The sequence below is a fragment of the Fukomys damarensis genome, unplaced genomic scaffold (genome assembly GCF_012274545.1).
Source record: "Fukomys damarensis isolate Sample0158 unplaced genomic scaffold, DMR_v1.0_HiC HiC_scaffold_3, whole genome shotgun sequence".
Taxonomy (NCBI): Eukaryota; Metazoa; Chordata; class Mammalia; order Rodentia; family Bathyergidae; genus Fukomys; species Fukomys damarensis.
The window spans coordinates 6,343,985-6,360,414 of record NW_022900915.1 but is presented as its reverse complement, the minus strand read 5'-3'; the positions used below and the strand labels follow the sequence as shown (position 1 = coordinate 6,360,414).

At 37.7% G+C, this 16,430-nt stretch overlaps 1 protein-coding gene across 1 annotated transcript in view; it reads right to left on the bottom strand.

Annotated features, from left to right (window-relative positions):
• The window catches only part of Isoc1 (isochorismatase domain containing 1), a 160,901-nt gene that overhangs the window by 133,049 nt on the left and 11,422 nt on the right, over positions 1–16,430 (bottom strand). Inside the window, exon 4 of the mRNA XM_019207873.2 lies at positions 9,668–9,731. Coding sequence (XP_019063418.1) covers positions 9,668–9,731 — 64 coding nt within the window. The remainder of the gene's footprint in view (positions 1–9,667; positions 9,732–16,430) is intronic.

Below are 16,430 nucleotides of genomic sequence, written 5' to 3'. Positions count from 1 at the left end.
TCAGGCAAAGGTCTACTATCTAAAATATATAAAGAACTCAAAACAATTAGACACCCCAAACATAAAGACCTGATCCAAAAATGGGCATCTGAAATGAACAGACATTTCTCAAACAAACAAGTAAAAGCAACAAATGTATGAAAAAAATGTTCAAAATTACCATTCATTTGAGAGATGCAAATGAAAATAATGCTGAGATTCCAGCTCACCCCAAAAAGAAGTTTAAGTATTTGTTTATATGTTTTCCTATTTCTTCAACTTGAAGTGGTATACTTTGGTGATAGATGAAAGTAATGATATAGTTTAATTGGTCAACTTTACTAGAGGTAGTAATAACACAAAGAATCTCACTTAAGAAATGACTTCTTTGATACCAATAAGAGACACAACTAAATCTCCTGATTTCTATAAGCAGTAAATATTACATTAATGTAATTTTATTTGGTGTTCATCAACATATGCAGTGTACCTACTGATGGTGACATGGTGATGACAGGTAAACAAAGAGGGACATGTAAAACTGAAAGAAAATAATGAGATTGCTGTCATCAATTCATGTTTCACAAAATATTGCTGCATTATACATCAAGTAAATTTGTGCATGAAAGCTTTAAATATGGACATTACAAAAATCATCAAAGCAGTGAATTTCATAAGGTACAAAGGATTGAATTATCACCTATTTGGCAAATTTATTAAAGGTATGGGTGCTCTTGCTTCTATTTATGTAGTGTATTACATTCATTGATTTGTTGATGGTGAACCATCCTTGCTTCTCTGGGATCATAGTTGATCATGGTGTATGACTTTTTGATGGTTTGTTGCTTTCTGTTTGCCAGTATCTTGTGGAAGATTTTTGTATGTATGTTCATTAAAGGAATTGGCCTGTAGTTTTCTTTTTCAGTTGGTTCCTTGTTTACTTTTGAAATCAGGTTAACACTAGCATCCAGGAATGATTTAGAAGTACACCTTTTTTTTTTTCAATTTCGTTAAAAGGTTTTAGGACTATTGCTGTTATATACACTAACTGAAGATCCTATAGAATTCAGCAGAGAATCTATCAGGTCCTGAGATTTCAGAGTTGATACTTTTTTTATGATTAAGTTTATTGGTACGTTTTAGGTATACAATATAATGGCATTCATCACTGGAAATTTGTACCTTAAAATGATATACTGTGGTTCTTATTTTTTTTTCCCATTCCCCTGCTCTCTCTTCAATCCCCCCACCACTCTATATTCGCAAAAAAGCTTTGTTTCTGTTTTTACCTTTTCTCATATTTATTCCTTTCTTTCCTTTCCCCTACCCTTCTCATTGCCAGGATAATACTTTACACATAGCAGACACTAAATAAGTGTTCACTGAATGAAAATCATTGCTTATGTACCCCTACTTCAAGGAACTTCGATTGCCCCAGGCGTGGTGGCACACACCTTTAACCCAGCACTCCTAAGGCTGAGGCAGGAGAATTGCCATGAATTTGAGGCCAGCCTGGACTACGAAGTGAGTTCAAGGCCAGTCCAAGCTGCATAGAAAGACCCCCACCTCTCTCTCTCTCTCTCTCTCTCTCTCTCTCTCTCACACACACACACACACACACACACACACACACACACGTACAATAGAGTTCTCAATCATCAAATGTTCCCAAGTCCCTTTTTTATTCATTAAGCTTATTGGTAATTTTTAGGTACACAATATGATGACATTCACCATTGGGATTTGTACCATTACATGATGTATCTTGGTTCTTATTTTTCCACATTCCCCTGCCTCCCTTCAACCTCTCTCTATATTTACAAAGACTTTGTTTCTGTTTTATCCTTTACTCACAATTATTCCCTTCTTTCCTTTTCCCTACCCTTCCCACTTCCCCTTCCCCTGTGGATTTTTTTTTTCTTCCTTAAAAGATGAATTGTATTTATCTTCTGCAGAGTAAAACAAAATTCCAATTGATGCATAGATATAAGATCTAACAATACAAAAAAAAAGATCTAACAATACATAGCACTTATATATTGTTTGTAATAGAACATGAAGTACCTGTGACTCTTTTGGTCTAAGAGCATTGGCCTAAGAGCATTGTTTTCTTTTTTGTCCGTTTTTGTTTTTGTTTTTGTTTGAGGAAGGGTCTAACTATGTATTTGAGACTGATCTGGAACTCACTATGTAGCCTGGGCTGGTCTCAAACTCACAGTGATCCTCCTGCCTCAGCCTCCTGAGTGCTGAGATTACAGGTGGGTGTCACCACGCCTGACTTATGCCTTCTTAGGTCACTCTAAAACATACAATCATTGGGAGTGTGCTTCATTCCAAATGTGTGTGTGCAACTCTTTCTAATCTTAAAATGCTTGTCATAATGACAGAATACAGAAGGTACACAGATAAATAATCATGATTAAACATTAAGCTCAACTGAAGGTAGATTTATAATGCAATTACAGCATCAGAATTTAAATTAGATATTCTTTGATTCTGTATAAGTACCTTCCCGGGCCTTGGAACGAATAGCTGAGGCATATGAGGACATATTCATCCTGATAACAGAGCAGGTCTTGCTTCTTTACCTCACGTCAGGAGCAGGTTTAAGTGGCAATGTAAGGTTTCTAGATGCGGATGGTTAATAACAGAACAAGTATTGATAAGGACACTCTCTTCCTGAACTAACATGGTAGGGGTTGTCTATTTCTATTTTCATCTGTTTTTAGCCCTATCTTCTCATTGATCACTGAATAATTTACAGGGATTTGGTACATGAAGCCCACCAAGAAAACAAGTTACTTTATTAATAAGTTAAACAGAACTTTTTGAGAGGGCAGCAGGGATACAGTGAGAGGAGGAGACAGAGGTGATCATCAGTTTTCCAAAGTCAGCAACAAGTTTCAACCCACAATGGCTCTTAGAAATTCAAAGAGCAAAATGATATATGAGTTTTGTTGTGAATAACTGGTACGAGGGTAAAATTTTTTAAAAAATTAAAAACAGAAAGCAAGTGCTAAGAGAAGAAGGACAAGGGGCAGCAGCATGAAGAGGAGCCGCCTCAGGATCCGGTCAGAAATGGTCTGATCGGATGCTGTGGGCTGCATGTGGTCACCATAAGCATTTCTGGACCATGAAATATCAAGGCAGTGGAGGCAGGAAAAGAAATCCTGTGAAGTTTACAGGGACATAAAGAAGCTTCCAGGGAAGGCCAAGGCAGCATATCTAGTTATATATTTAGAGGGAAGGGAATCGAACAACCGAGTACACTATCGGTCAGAACCCAGAGCAGGGGCTAAATGCTATGTTTCCTAACACTCGAATCTAACACTCTACAGTGGTCCCGAAAGTCCCCATGTGCTTGACATTGCTCAGTAAATGTGCTAGGAAAAAACAACAGAGTGTATCATTCTGTTCTGTTTTCAAAAATATGTACATCTTTAGTTTGAAGCCTATATAACTACTATATAGTAAGTCTGGTAAGGAAAACCATACAAGGAAGGCACAGCATATTAATAGAAGGCCTACTAGAAGAGGGAGAAAGAATAAATACAAGCTTTTTTGCTATGTGGAAACAGATTAATGATTCGGGGCTCTCCAATGCATTGAAGAATCAAATCACGAAGGAGACATGTAGAAGGAAAGGGAATTTCCACTTACAGGTCACCTAATCCATGCCTCGTGCACTGCTTAAAAAGAGAACTATTTAATAAGCAATAACGGATCTATGAAGCTTATTCTTTTCTTAAATTCATGCTGAAATTTTTTAAATAAAAAATTTTAGATATACATATCATGTTGGCATCTTCATGGAATATTAAAGAAGTCAGTGTATTTCGGCTCTTTAATTTCCTGAGATGAATAACGAGAACAATAACCAAGCCCTTCCACAATAATCCTTTGGTGTCTCTGCCAGAGACAGAACCCAGGTCTAATGGAAACGATTCATTTCTTTAATTCAAACCTTGGAAACACATAAAGGAACATTTAAAGTTTGTACCTTTTCTTTTGTTAACTGTCCACAAACATTTAAAAAGTCAGTAATAAAAATTTGAGATATTTTAATCTTCTCTCTCTCTCTCTCTCTCTCTCTCTCTCTATATATATATATATATATATATATATATACACACATGTAGCAAGAAAAATTCTTCATTTAGAATCACCTTTCTTCTGCCAACCAGTTGGAGTGAAAAACATGTCCTGCCTGCCTAAGAAAGCCCGAATATGCACCCCACTGCTGCATGGTGATTTGATTATGCAGTTATTCATCAAGTTCTCATTTAGCCAACAGAATTATAAACAAAAAACAAAGCCACAATGAAATCAATGCAGAGGATTAAATTATACCAAAAGAAAGGTTTTAGAAAGCTGTATTGAAGTTTCTCTTCCCTACTGGCCTATTAGCCTAGCCTTCCGGATGCTGGTCAGGGATCACTCCCTAGTGAGAAGGATGAAGAATTTTCAAGATGTGTTGATGGGACATTGGAAGGTCCTCATTCTACCTCTGCCTGCTGGCGTTCTTCTGTGTCTGCTTAGGTTTTTATGACAGAGAAGGTTATTTTAACATCAGAAGAGCTTTAAAAATTGTAAGGAAAGTTAAAACTTTAATTTGGAAAGGCTTGGGTTAAGGCTTTTGGCTCTCTAAGGCGCATAACCACTAGTTCACCTCTTCTTTCCCTGGGTACCTGGCCAGTTCCCTGGGAAAAAACAGGGAGGACTTTGTTATAAAGACCAGATGTTCTTAACATCAAGATAAGGAATGTGATACATTCTGCCCCTCCCGGATCTCTGGCCAGGGCCTGGTTGGGACGTGACTGCAAGCACATTCACCTTTTTTCCGCGCCAAAAGTACAGGTAGTTTTACTACCTTTGTCTAGAGAGCTATATAAACAGCCCGCCTAGCCCAGGCTGCTTGCTGCTGCTGCTGTTTTATGCCTGGGATTGAGACTTGTAGCCGAAGGGACTGCAGAAAAGAGCCGTGCTGTGTTGCGAGTGATGAACCTAATTCCTCCAACATTCGGGTGTTGTTGCCAGAGAGCCTAAGGGTAGTTTCCCGATAGAGTCCCTCTTGCTGTTAGAGGACTCCCCTCTTTCTTTGTCCTCCCCATTCTTACTTTCATTTTCTGTATGCGCATATCCTTCAATAAACTTTCCCTTTTGTACTTATTTAAGGCTGGTGGACATTCTTTTAGCGGATCGAGCCAAATTAATTAGGAGACCGTGCACGGCAAAGGGCAATAAATAAAATTTGTCCTTACAAAAATGCTGTGGGAGTCAAAATGCATGAAGTTGTTCTCCAATTCTCCATCAAACAGACTACAGTAATAACCTTGATTGTGTCCTGGCTCAAGCACAAATTTTAAGTAACTTCCCTAAGCAATGTATCACATCCTGGAGCTGCATTTGAAACCCAAGAATCTGACTCTGTAAATGCTACCACTCAGAAAGACAGGTGTTTAAGACCATTGATTATAGGTAGGCTTAACAGAAAAGGAAATACAGAGGCAGGATGCTAACAAGTTAGCTTGGGATTGGCAGTGAGAAGTTCTTACTCAAAAGTAGCTCCTTGATACTAGTTTAAAACTGTACAAATGTTCTTGAGTCTCTTCCTTATTCATTAAATAAGATCTGAATAAACAGGTAATAATGAAGAAAAATTTAGGTGTACATAAAGGAAGTAGAGACTTTAACAATTTTCTGGAAGTCCAAAAGTACATGGAAGTCTGCTGATGAAAAAGTAAGAGAAGCTCAATGCAGGGGAAAGCCAAACTCTGGAGAAGACCAGAATGTTCTAAGGACTAAGGATGGAGTATGTAGCACAGAGCAGAGTAAGAATGAAATAAAAAACATACATTTAATGCCTGCCTATACAGCAATTATACTTATTTATACACACCACTCCTTACCTCCCTCTTCCATCATATAATACACTTACTATCCTAAAAACCTTTGAAAAAGTGCCTAGAGTGAGGTATCCTTCTTGTATGGGTGTAGATATCCAGAAGCAGCCCTCATTCTGGAATTTAGGGAATGTCTCATTTACAAGATAGGTGTCTCTGACTCAACGCAACACTTGTCAGTCAACAAGGCTTACTCAGAGAGAAAACTCCCAAAATGGCCTTCACATTCAGGGGAGGGTCCTATGAGGATAAGTACTTGTTCACCATCAGAAATCCATAACAACTATTTGGCTTGAGTAACCCAGTTTTTAAATTCTGAAATATCAACAAATAACCACAGATTACTAGTCATACAAAGATACCTAGAGGCAAAGAAAAGAGAAAGATTAACAAAACTGACCTGTTAAAGACATAATTCAGGAAAGAAAAAAACTAAAATTGCTAACAAGCCTCCCAGAGTGATCGTAGGATATTTTGCATCCAAAAACTGGTGTCTGCTCATCAGGTCTAGATAGTCAAAATGAGAACCATAATCAGTGGATTCTAAGAAATCTGATTTCAAATAAGGAATGGAAGGCCTCTAGTCAATAAATGGAATTAATTCAATGTTGTAAGATGTTTGCAAGTTTAATTAAGCCTTGGAAGAGATTTCTCTCTAAAAAAATAACAAAAACCAGAAGGTGCTTTAAAAATTATTTACCAAAAGCTAAATCTAAACAAATTCTAGAGTCCTAATTTTTAACAATCTTATTAAGAAAAAAAAACTTTTTGACTTGGATGTTGAGAATATAAATATCCTAGTATAATTAAAACTTTTAATAATAATAATAATTATTATTATTACTATTATTGCTAATGTGAATAATAATAATGTGAATGGTATCTATTGCTTTCCTTCATGTAGGATCAATCTATAGATAAGGCATAGAAACAGTGTTGTTAGCAAAACAAATATAGAGCTATCTGTTTGAGCTAATTTTCTGTAACATTTGCAAATAATTTGCTATTGCTATATAATAAATGAAACAAAAAAAAAACCTTTTGGCTTTTAGAGGCAGTCTTACTTTCTCATGGCTGAGACACAATACCTGACATCCACAATCTAAAGAGAGGGGTTTGTTTCAGCTCATGTCTGTTGTCCATAGTTGGCTGGCTCCAAGGTAGGAATTACAAATGGAAGAGACTGGTAAAAGAAAGCCATTCACTTCATGAAAAAAAGGAGAAGTCAGTGAAGGATATATCCTTCAGGTTATGTCTACAGTGACCCATCTCTATCCAGGCAGCACCTCCTAACCAAGCCAGCTGTATCTTCATAATCCAGTTATCTTCTACAAACTCCACCTCTGAGGGTATGAAACTTTGGAGGACATTCCAGATGTAAATCACAATTTTCTACCCTAGGACTCTAAAAAAGCCAATGTGCCTCTCTTTATGTGAAGTGAATTTAGTCTATCTCTAAGAGTTGTCAAAGTCTTAACACTTTCAATATTGCTGAAAAGTCCAGACCCAAAGTTGCTTCCTCTGAGACTCAAGGCAAACTCTTAGCTGTGAGTTACTGTGAAAATAAGAAAGTTAAACGTTGTCATCATACAATTCACAGAGTAATGCTACTATACCAAAAAGGAAGAATAAGGGGGTTGAATATAATGGTATCAAACCAATGCTGAAAACCAGCTGGGCAAACATTAGATCCTGTATTCTGTGTCTAGTGCCTGGGTCAAGTTGTGAAGATAAATGTGAACTCCAAATGGCCCCACTGTTATGGCCTTGCTGGTGGCAGCCCACATGGCTTCTCTTTTGGGGTGTCTTCATTCATTGCCTACAGCTTTATTCAGACATTCCATGCTCCTGCTTCTCCAAATGTGTGGTCTTTTCTGCCCTTTCAGCTTCACCCTCACAGGTTCTACACTGTTCTCTAAGGGGCACATGCATGGCTCCCCAGGCTTTATACTGAAATCTGCATAGGAGAATCTCTGATCTCACAGAATTTGCATTTTTCATGCCAGTAACCATATGTATAAAGCCAAGGTGTGCCTCTAGCTTAAATGGTAGCTGAGATCCCTTGGATCATGGCTGCAGAGGCTTCCAGGTGCCTGAATGCATTTTGTGCATGTGTTCAGTGCAGGAATCAAACTCAAAGCCTCACACTAAGCCGAGTCCTCAGCACCATTCTGTTAATCTTATGCTTTAGTGCCATTTCTATTTTCTATTTTCCTTCATGTCTTTAAATCAAGTACATGAGTTTTTATTTTATGAGTTAATTCTATTCATAATTTTTGGATCTCTGTTGAAAACTTTTCATATCCTTCTAACAGTGCTTTTTTGCTGTCGCTACTCACTGTCAGATTGTCACTTACTGATGCATTTGCTTGTCTATTCTATAGGTATTTATTACATGCTTACTACTTAACAGGCATCATATATGTCGCTGGAGGCTTATTCTGGAGATACAAGAGCAAACCAAGTAATTTTTGGTCTTACTTAAAAGATCTGGAATGTTGCCTCAATCCCTCATGTGCTCACAGTAAGAATTAACAATGCTACAAAAGACCTTTGAGTTACACCTGGCCTGACACAAACAAAATGGATTATGATTAGAATTTTAGTTTTAACTTATGACCAAAGTCTTGAGTTATGACTCAAGTGCTGGTCGCTTGTGCTTCCAGATGATCTCAGATGCAGATTTAACAATTCAAGAGTTCTGGAAGGAATATTACACCATTCTTTCCTGGTTAATTGAGAAATCTTGGGCCAATGTCTCCCTAGGGACACTGAGATCTGCCTGTATAGAGGAGAGAGACTTTGAAGGCTGTGTAGAGGACCCTGAGCCTTTACCTTGAGAAACACAAAAATATATGTCTTTCTATGAGCAATAAAAGAATAGAAAACCAAGAGAAAAATATTCATAAGAATCTAATATTAATACATTTCCCAAACATACTGGAAATAATTCAGCAAAAGAAATGTGGTATTTTTATTTTCTTCAGTTGACTTCTGTGTTATCTAATCCATTTTTATAAAGATAAAAGCTGAGATGTAAACTCAGCAAGGGTAGAGACTTTTTTCTGCAAATGACAATTGTTGCATGAGACAATAATAAAACGGAAATTCTGTATCAAATTACATATTGTAGCCCACTTATTAAAATAGTAAATAAAAATCTTACAGTATTTCTAAGATTTAAAACATGAACAATTGACCTGCTCAGGATGATGGCGTAGCCTTATTCCCAAAATATGCCTGGGGTGGGCACCAAGAAGTCCTAGAGTAAGTGTTCTGAGAAGTTTGTGTGTCTGCATATCCAAAACTGAAGAACTGAGTGAGAGCTGAACAGTTAATTACATAAATAAGCAGGAAAAAAAACTCGAAGGTGATTTTTGGCAAGCAAAATCCTTCCCGTGACTATTTTCACATGGTAAGTGGTGAACAGAGGACTCCACAGTAGACGATTTATAAGGTGAAGAGAAGTTCACAGAACTACAGAGTGAGGAAAACTGAACTGAGGTAGAAAGTTGTTTTCAGCCCTGGTGGCATATTAGAGCCACTTTGGGACAGTTCTTTTAGACATTAAATAACTCCAGAAAATACTAGCTAAACAAAGTATCTGCATGTGAAAAATAGCTCAATAAAATCAGCATGTCCTGTGGTAGGCTTGTTTGTGAGCACATTTTCAAGCTCTCTGGCAACTCTAATGTGTCAAGCTGGTTAAGAATCACAGTCCTAATGCTTAAATGTAATAATAATTAGACAATTGCTCCTTGCGCTTTATCCTGCACAGGACTCACCTGGAATTCTGTTAAAGTACAGGTTTTTTTCCTCAGTAGCACTGGGGTGAAACTTCAGATAAACCTGGCAAATTAAAAAAAGAATGGATTAACAATATCTGGGCCCTATCCACAACGGTTCTATCTCATTCCTATAGGACACAGTTTAGGTATTGGAATTTAGGTGATTTTTTTTTTTTTGGTATTGGGGATCAAACTCAGGACCTTGTGCTTGCAAGGCAGGTGGGAGCTGTAGGTAATTTATAATATGCAGCAAAACTTCAGGCTACTGTCTCAGACAATGAAATAGCAAAGACTAACTGGCTAACTTCAAATCAGAAAAAATGAGAATAGTAACATTTGCAGCTGATCGGTCAATCTATACACAGGTCTCGTAATCTATAGACCAACTCTCAAAAGTCTGTATTTTTATTTTCTCTAGATTTGCTTTGGTTTCTCATTTTCCTGTGACAGCAGATAGAACTGACTAGGGCCAGCTTATTTTAGATTTGTGAACTTTCTCCTGTTCCCAGCACTATCGTTTTATTTCATTTATTTATAAAGAAGGCAGTTTCTTCACCCCATGGGCAAATGAGTTTGAAAGCTCTAGGTTACACAGCATCTACTACACTTTGACTGTAGGTCACCTGGCAACTCCCCAGCATAGTTCTCTTTAATAAAAAGTCATCTGCACATGAAACAATTATCCATAGAAGTTTTAGACATTGCCCCAGTACATACACTAACAAGGTGTCCCTCACAAATGACACTCAGGAATAGTCACAGCCACACAGCCAGTAGTGAAGCCCGTGAAGAGTTTATACATCGAAACTTCCCCCAAAGCTGCCTGTGTTACAGGCACTGTTGGGAGGTGTTGGAAACTTCTGAGGTGAGGCCCAGTGGGAAGTCTTAGGTCAGCAGGGGAATGTTGTCAGTAAGGGTCGCGGGTCTTTGCTCTCCCTCTCGTCTCCCCTTCCCTCCCCTTACTTCTCGGACATCCCGGCCATGAAGTAAGTCACTCTATCACACACTGTCACCATGATGCACTGCCCTAACACAGGCCCAAACGCATTGAGGCCAATGACCTTGGGGAGAAACCTCTAACACCATGAGCCAAGGTAAACCTTCCCTCTTTTTAAATTGATCATCTCAGGCATTATTACACTAATGGAAAACTAACAAAGCTCTAATCCCTGTGGAAAGAATGTGTCATCTGTCCTTCTCTAACTGCAGCCCCTACCTCATGTCTGCACTGACTGTGTGGCCTTTACGTTATCGGTCACTAGAGTACGTTCCTTTGCAATTGGTAATTCTCTTCTCTGACTGTCCCCTGCAAAGGCTTTCACTTCATACGTAATCTATAACTACTGCCAGCATCCATAAAACAGTAACAGGCTAATTTCTTAGCTCTAAGAATAAAATCAAATCCCAGATCTGACACTGTCTCATTTTATCTTGAAAATTCATGTTTAGAGTTTATCATTATAGTAATATAATAATAATGTAATAATCAACTAGTCTGATTATTAACTACTCAGAATATAGCTCCCTCCGTATGAGAGGAAAACAAGGGCTATAGTATATGCTCCTATTACTTGTAATTCTAATAAACTCATATGATAATTTTGGTCATAATCACTGAGGAATTTGTATTTCACCAACTTTAAAGCCAAAATGCCCACATATTTAGAAGTTAAACATTTTTGGTTTTAGTTAAATATAGATCTATAAAGATGATATATGAACAAAATAATTTGTTAAAGTCTGACTATTCACCATAGGTTAAAATAAGCTTACATTTATCACTGAAAGATCTCAGTACAAATGTTGAGGAAGGTGTAAAAAAATGTTTCTGGCTAAGAAAATTGCATTTTTTTAAAAAAATTAAAATCTAAAGTAGCTTAATGAAAACTTAAAGGAATATTTTAAAAAGAGGTCGCATTTAATATTTCTAAATAGTTTTCTAAAACAGTTACTTAATGTAAAAATTTGTCTTGAAAAGCATCAAACTATTTAGAATATACCCGAGCTTACAGAGAGGGTGTCTGAATATACCAAGAAACAATCTGGGATGAGAAGGCTCCTGGATTGCCACATGTGCTTCCTGCCCGGGTCATGGCTCCCTACAGGTTTTCCTGGAGCCTTGCAGTGTGCTTGGCTTACAGGACGACAGGAGGGAGCACAGTGCTGTACCATGCTGACAGGCACACTTCTTCAATTCCAGGTTAAAATCGGGAGGAAAAATTTCAACTACTTCCAACCAGCTGGACGACACAGGCATGTGAGGAGCTCTGAGAGCCAAAGCAACCAGGTAGGTACCTGTCACACAGTGAATATCTAATGAACATCTCGGTAAACACGTTAACATAAGTCTTACTGCATTTAAAATTTTGATACATAGAAAGTAGAGCTATGAATGGACCTTACATTTAATATAATTGTTTTACTGTGAAGATAAGATGTTTGCCCCGATTTTCAAGACTACTAAGGACAAAGCCAAGCGTGCCATTTCAGTGCTTTTAGTTATATAGCCCACACATAACAATGGCTTCTTCTCCAGCATGAATAGGGAATCCATTTTTCTTATCTTCTTTCCCAATTCTCATCAACTACAACTTTTTAAAATTTATTTGATGACAAGAGAATCTGTGTACACACACACACACACACACACACTCATCTGTTACAGCATATTTTATTTACTTCAGCATCTACTTGCAGGAATAAATTGCTGTTTACAGTACTACTGACCCAGTAATACACAGGGTATGTAAGTTTTGCCAAATTCTCCAAAAGGATAAAGCATTTACTTACTGTCATACTGATAAGACAACCAAAGAGATGCTAAAATTGCAACAGTAACTAACAAATTTATACTATGCTTTCCTTCATTCCTATGTTCCATGTATTCTTTCTAGGGTCTTCATTTTTTGGAAAATATCCAGATTTCTAACATTTTAATTTATAAAGCACTCCATATTTTTATTTAGGGCTGCCAAAGATAGTATTTTAAAACCACAATATGCATTTTCCAGAACCCCAGCTCAAAGCTTCATGCTTGTGTACAAAATATAGGTTCTGAGACACATCACCTCTCAGCTCTTCCATTTACTGTCTGAAGTGGGAGGGACGATTTACCACGGAGGCAGCTGCGAGAACAATGCACCAATCTGAACCCAAATGGCGTTTAAAGTTGAGCAGTGAAATATACTGTGCAACTCACAATTATATTAAGAAATGAAACTTCAAATACGACAGGTGTGCTCTAAGTTGACTATTTTCTGCAACAAAAAATATTCACATTTAATAAAACTGTTCTAAGTAAAATGGCTGCTACATTTTTTTTTAAAAAAAAGCCAACAACCAAGCAGATGTATTAGTTTTCTATTAGCAAATTACCGCAGGGTTAACAGCTTACAACACAAATTTACTACTTCACAGCTCCTTGGGTCTGAAACCAATGACACTCAATTATTTGTTCAGGTCTTATGAGGTGATCGAGGTGTAGCCAGACTTTGCTGGAGGCTCTATGGAGAACCTGCTACTAAGCCTCACCAGGTCTCTTGATAAATACTTATTAGAGGTGAATGCGCCGGCCCCGTTTCCTTCCTGGCTGCTGTCAGAGCTGCTATCAAGTCTCCACCTGGCAAGTCAGCAGTCTCCTCCTCCAGGAGAATCCCTCACACCAACATTCCTGGAGGACCAGCCCACTCCCTCTCAAGCGCTCACTATACTAGGTCAGAACTACCAACACCGGCTCCCATTTCACACTCCTCTGAAACTTGAATTATGTCAGGAAAGCGACTTACTATTTGATTCCGTAAGTGAGGGACGTATGTACCCCAGGGAAGGGAGAACCTTGGAGACCATTTCAATATTGTTTCACACAGCAAGCCAACCAGGATATACTCTATTCAACAGGAATTACTAAATTATTTATATGCTTCAAGTCATAAAATCTTTAAGCATGTAAATGCAATCCTTTCTCCAGCTTTGAGCTATAACTGAAAAATTAAAATAGAATATATTTAATACTATGTTTATATGTGAATACACTGTGAAATAATTTCCACCACAAAGCTGACATACTCATCTTCTCACATAGTTACTTTTGTGTACAAGTGGTAAGAACACTTCAGACCTATTCTCAGCAAATTCAAGTATCCTGTATTTTTATTTTTTTATTTTTATTTTTTTTCTCATTGAGTTTACTGGTCCATTTCAGGTATACAATACAGTTACATTCATCATTGGGATCTTGTACCTTTACATGACAGGTCTTGGTTCGCATTTTTTCCCCTTACCCCTGCCCTCCCTTTATACCCTCCTCCCTTCCCTATCTACAAATACATTATTTTCATTTTCTCATTATTTTTTCTTTTCCTTTATTTCCTTTCCCCTACCCTTCCCACTATCCCTACACCTTTATCCCTTTTCTTCCTATTTCACATTGTCAATTATACCATTAGGGTCTTATGTACAATTACAGTTTTTCACACTACAGAAACTATTTGGAATATACATGTGTGACTTATTTATTTCACTTAAGAGTATATCCTCAATAAGCATCCATTTTCCTATGAATGACTCTAATTTCTCATTCTTTATGGCTGAGTAGTATTCCATTTTATAGAAAAACCACATTTTCTTTATCTAGTCTCCAACTGATGGGCAAATGACAGGGGTTGGTTCGCATTTTTTCCCCTTACCCCTGCCCTCCCTTTATACCCTCCTCCCTTCCCTATCTACAAATACATTATTTTCATTTTCTCATTATTTTTTCTTTTCCTTTATTTCCTTTCCCCTACCCTTCCCACTATCCCTACACCTTTATCCCTTTTCTTCCTATTTCACATTGTCAATTATACCATTAGGGTCTTATGTACAATTACAGTTTTTCACACTACAGAAACTATTTGGAATATACATGTGTGACTTATTTATTTCACTTAAGAGTATATCCTCAATAAGCATCCATTTTCCTATGAATGACTCTAATTTCTCATTCTTTATGGCTGAGTAGTATTCCATTTTATAGAAAAACCACATTTTCTTTATCTAGTCTCCAACTGATGGGCAAATGGGCTGTTTTCAAGTATTAGCTATTACAAACTGTGCACATATATCACTGTAATATGATTCTTTTTAATTCTTTTGGAAAGATACCCAGCAGAGGAATATACTCAGCTAACTCATCTTTGACAAAGGAGTCAACCATCCTCAGTGGAGGAAAGATAGCCTCTTTAATAAATGGTGTTGGAAAAACTGGATTTCAACTTTCCAAAGATTAAAACTAGACCCTTATCTTTCACTATGCACTAAACTAAAATCCAAGTGGATTAAATATCTAAATATTAAAAAAGAGACATTAAATCTGCTGGAAGATAAATTAGACAGAACTCTTGAAGACACTGGCATAGGAAAAGACTTTATGAACAAATCCTCAGTAGCATGGGAACTAGAAATAAGAATCAACAACTCGGATCTCATCTTATTAAAAAGTATCCTGTATTTTTTAAAATAAATATTCTTGGTATGTTACAGCCTGCTGTTCAGGACAAAAATAAAATGAAGAAATCACTTAAAAAGCAACATAGACCTAAGAATACTAAAGGGTCAATTTCAATCTTTTGGTAGTATTTTATTGGTACGTTTGCAGTATGTATGTCCAGTCCTCAAGTGGAGTTGGAGCATGTACACAGCACAGCTTAGCCCCGATCCACCATGGGGAGAGCCACGCCTTTTCACGCCCAGAGCCGCCATCGCTCCAGCGCCAGAAAGGTAGCTGTGTGGGCACCCCTGAACCCCCATAACTCCCTTTAACCCTCCCCGCCCTCCATGTGCACTCTCAGACCTCCTGATTGTGCCAGTCTTTGGACCCACTCTGCAGAGGCAGAGGTGGTCATCAGGGGTATTTTTCTGAGTTCCCAACTTTGATCATCTTTAAAGGGCATGGGAAACCTGTAGTAGAACGGTGTGGAGTTGAACCATTCAGAAGGTTGGGGAACTCAATCTGGGCCTTGCAGCCTGAAGTCAGTTTGCATCATGGGTTTCAGCTTTCAGCTAACTGAAATCAGGGGTCTTGAGTTCTAGCTCTGTCTGAGCCATTAAATAGTAAATATGCTATATTAAAAAGTTTGTTCACTGCAGACATGTTCTGCACTGCTTCTTGATTTCAATTTAATTCAAATGGTTTAAGGGTGATAGACTAGTGACTACCACAGGTGGTCAGTTTCCAAGTTGTGCTTGATCATAATGTGTTGCTGATTGTATCAGTTGGGATAAAGGATTGTGGTTGATTTGATGAGCTGTTTTCTCTGATGTTATGAAGATGAGAATGTCTGTGGGTCATTAGAGACCCAGAAGCTAGGGCACAACTATATCAGGAAGATTTGGGTGATAACCCAGACATTAAACCAAGGACAGCCCGACAACAAAAATAAAAAGGAGAAAACACAGAAGCAAGACACAAAGACAGACTTCCATTTCACCATTGGCAAGCAGTAGAGCAAATAAGGATGAAAAGGCCGATAGTGAACCATCAGGACACCCTGAACTCAGAGCACAGGAAGTAACAAAACAGATCAATCAGGCTCTAGAAAAATTCAAAACAGAAATAATTTCCCAGATAACCATAGAGATGGTGAACAAAATGAAAGTCGTGATTCAAGACTCTAGAGCAGAAACTGACAAAAAAAATAGATGAGCTCAGGAGCACAACAGAAGCCATGAAGGCCCAGCATAAGAAAGAAATGGAAAAAATAAACACCAAACATAGGAAAGA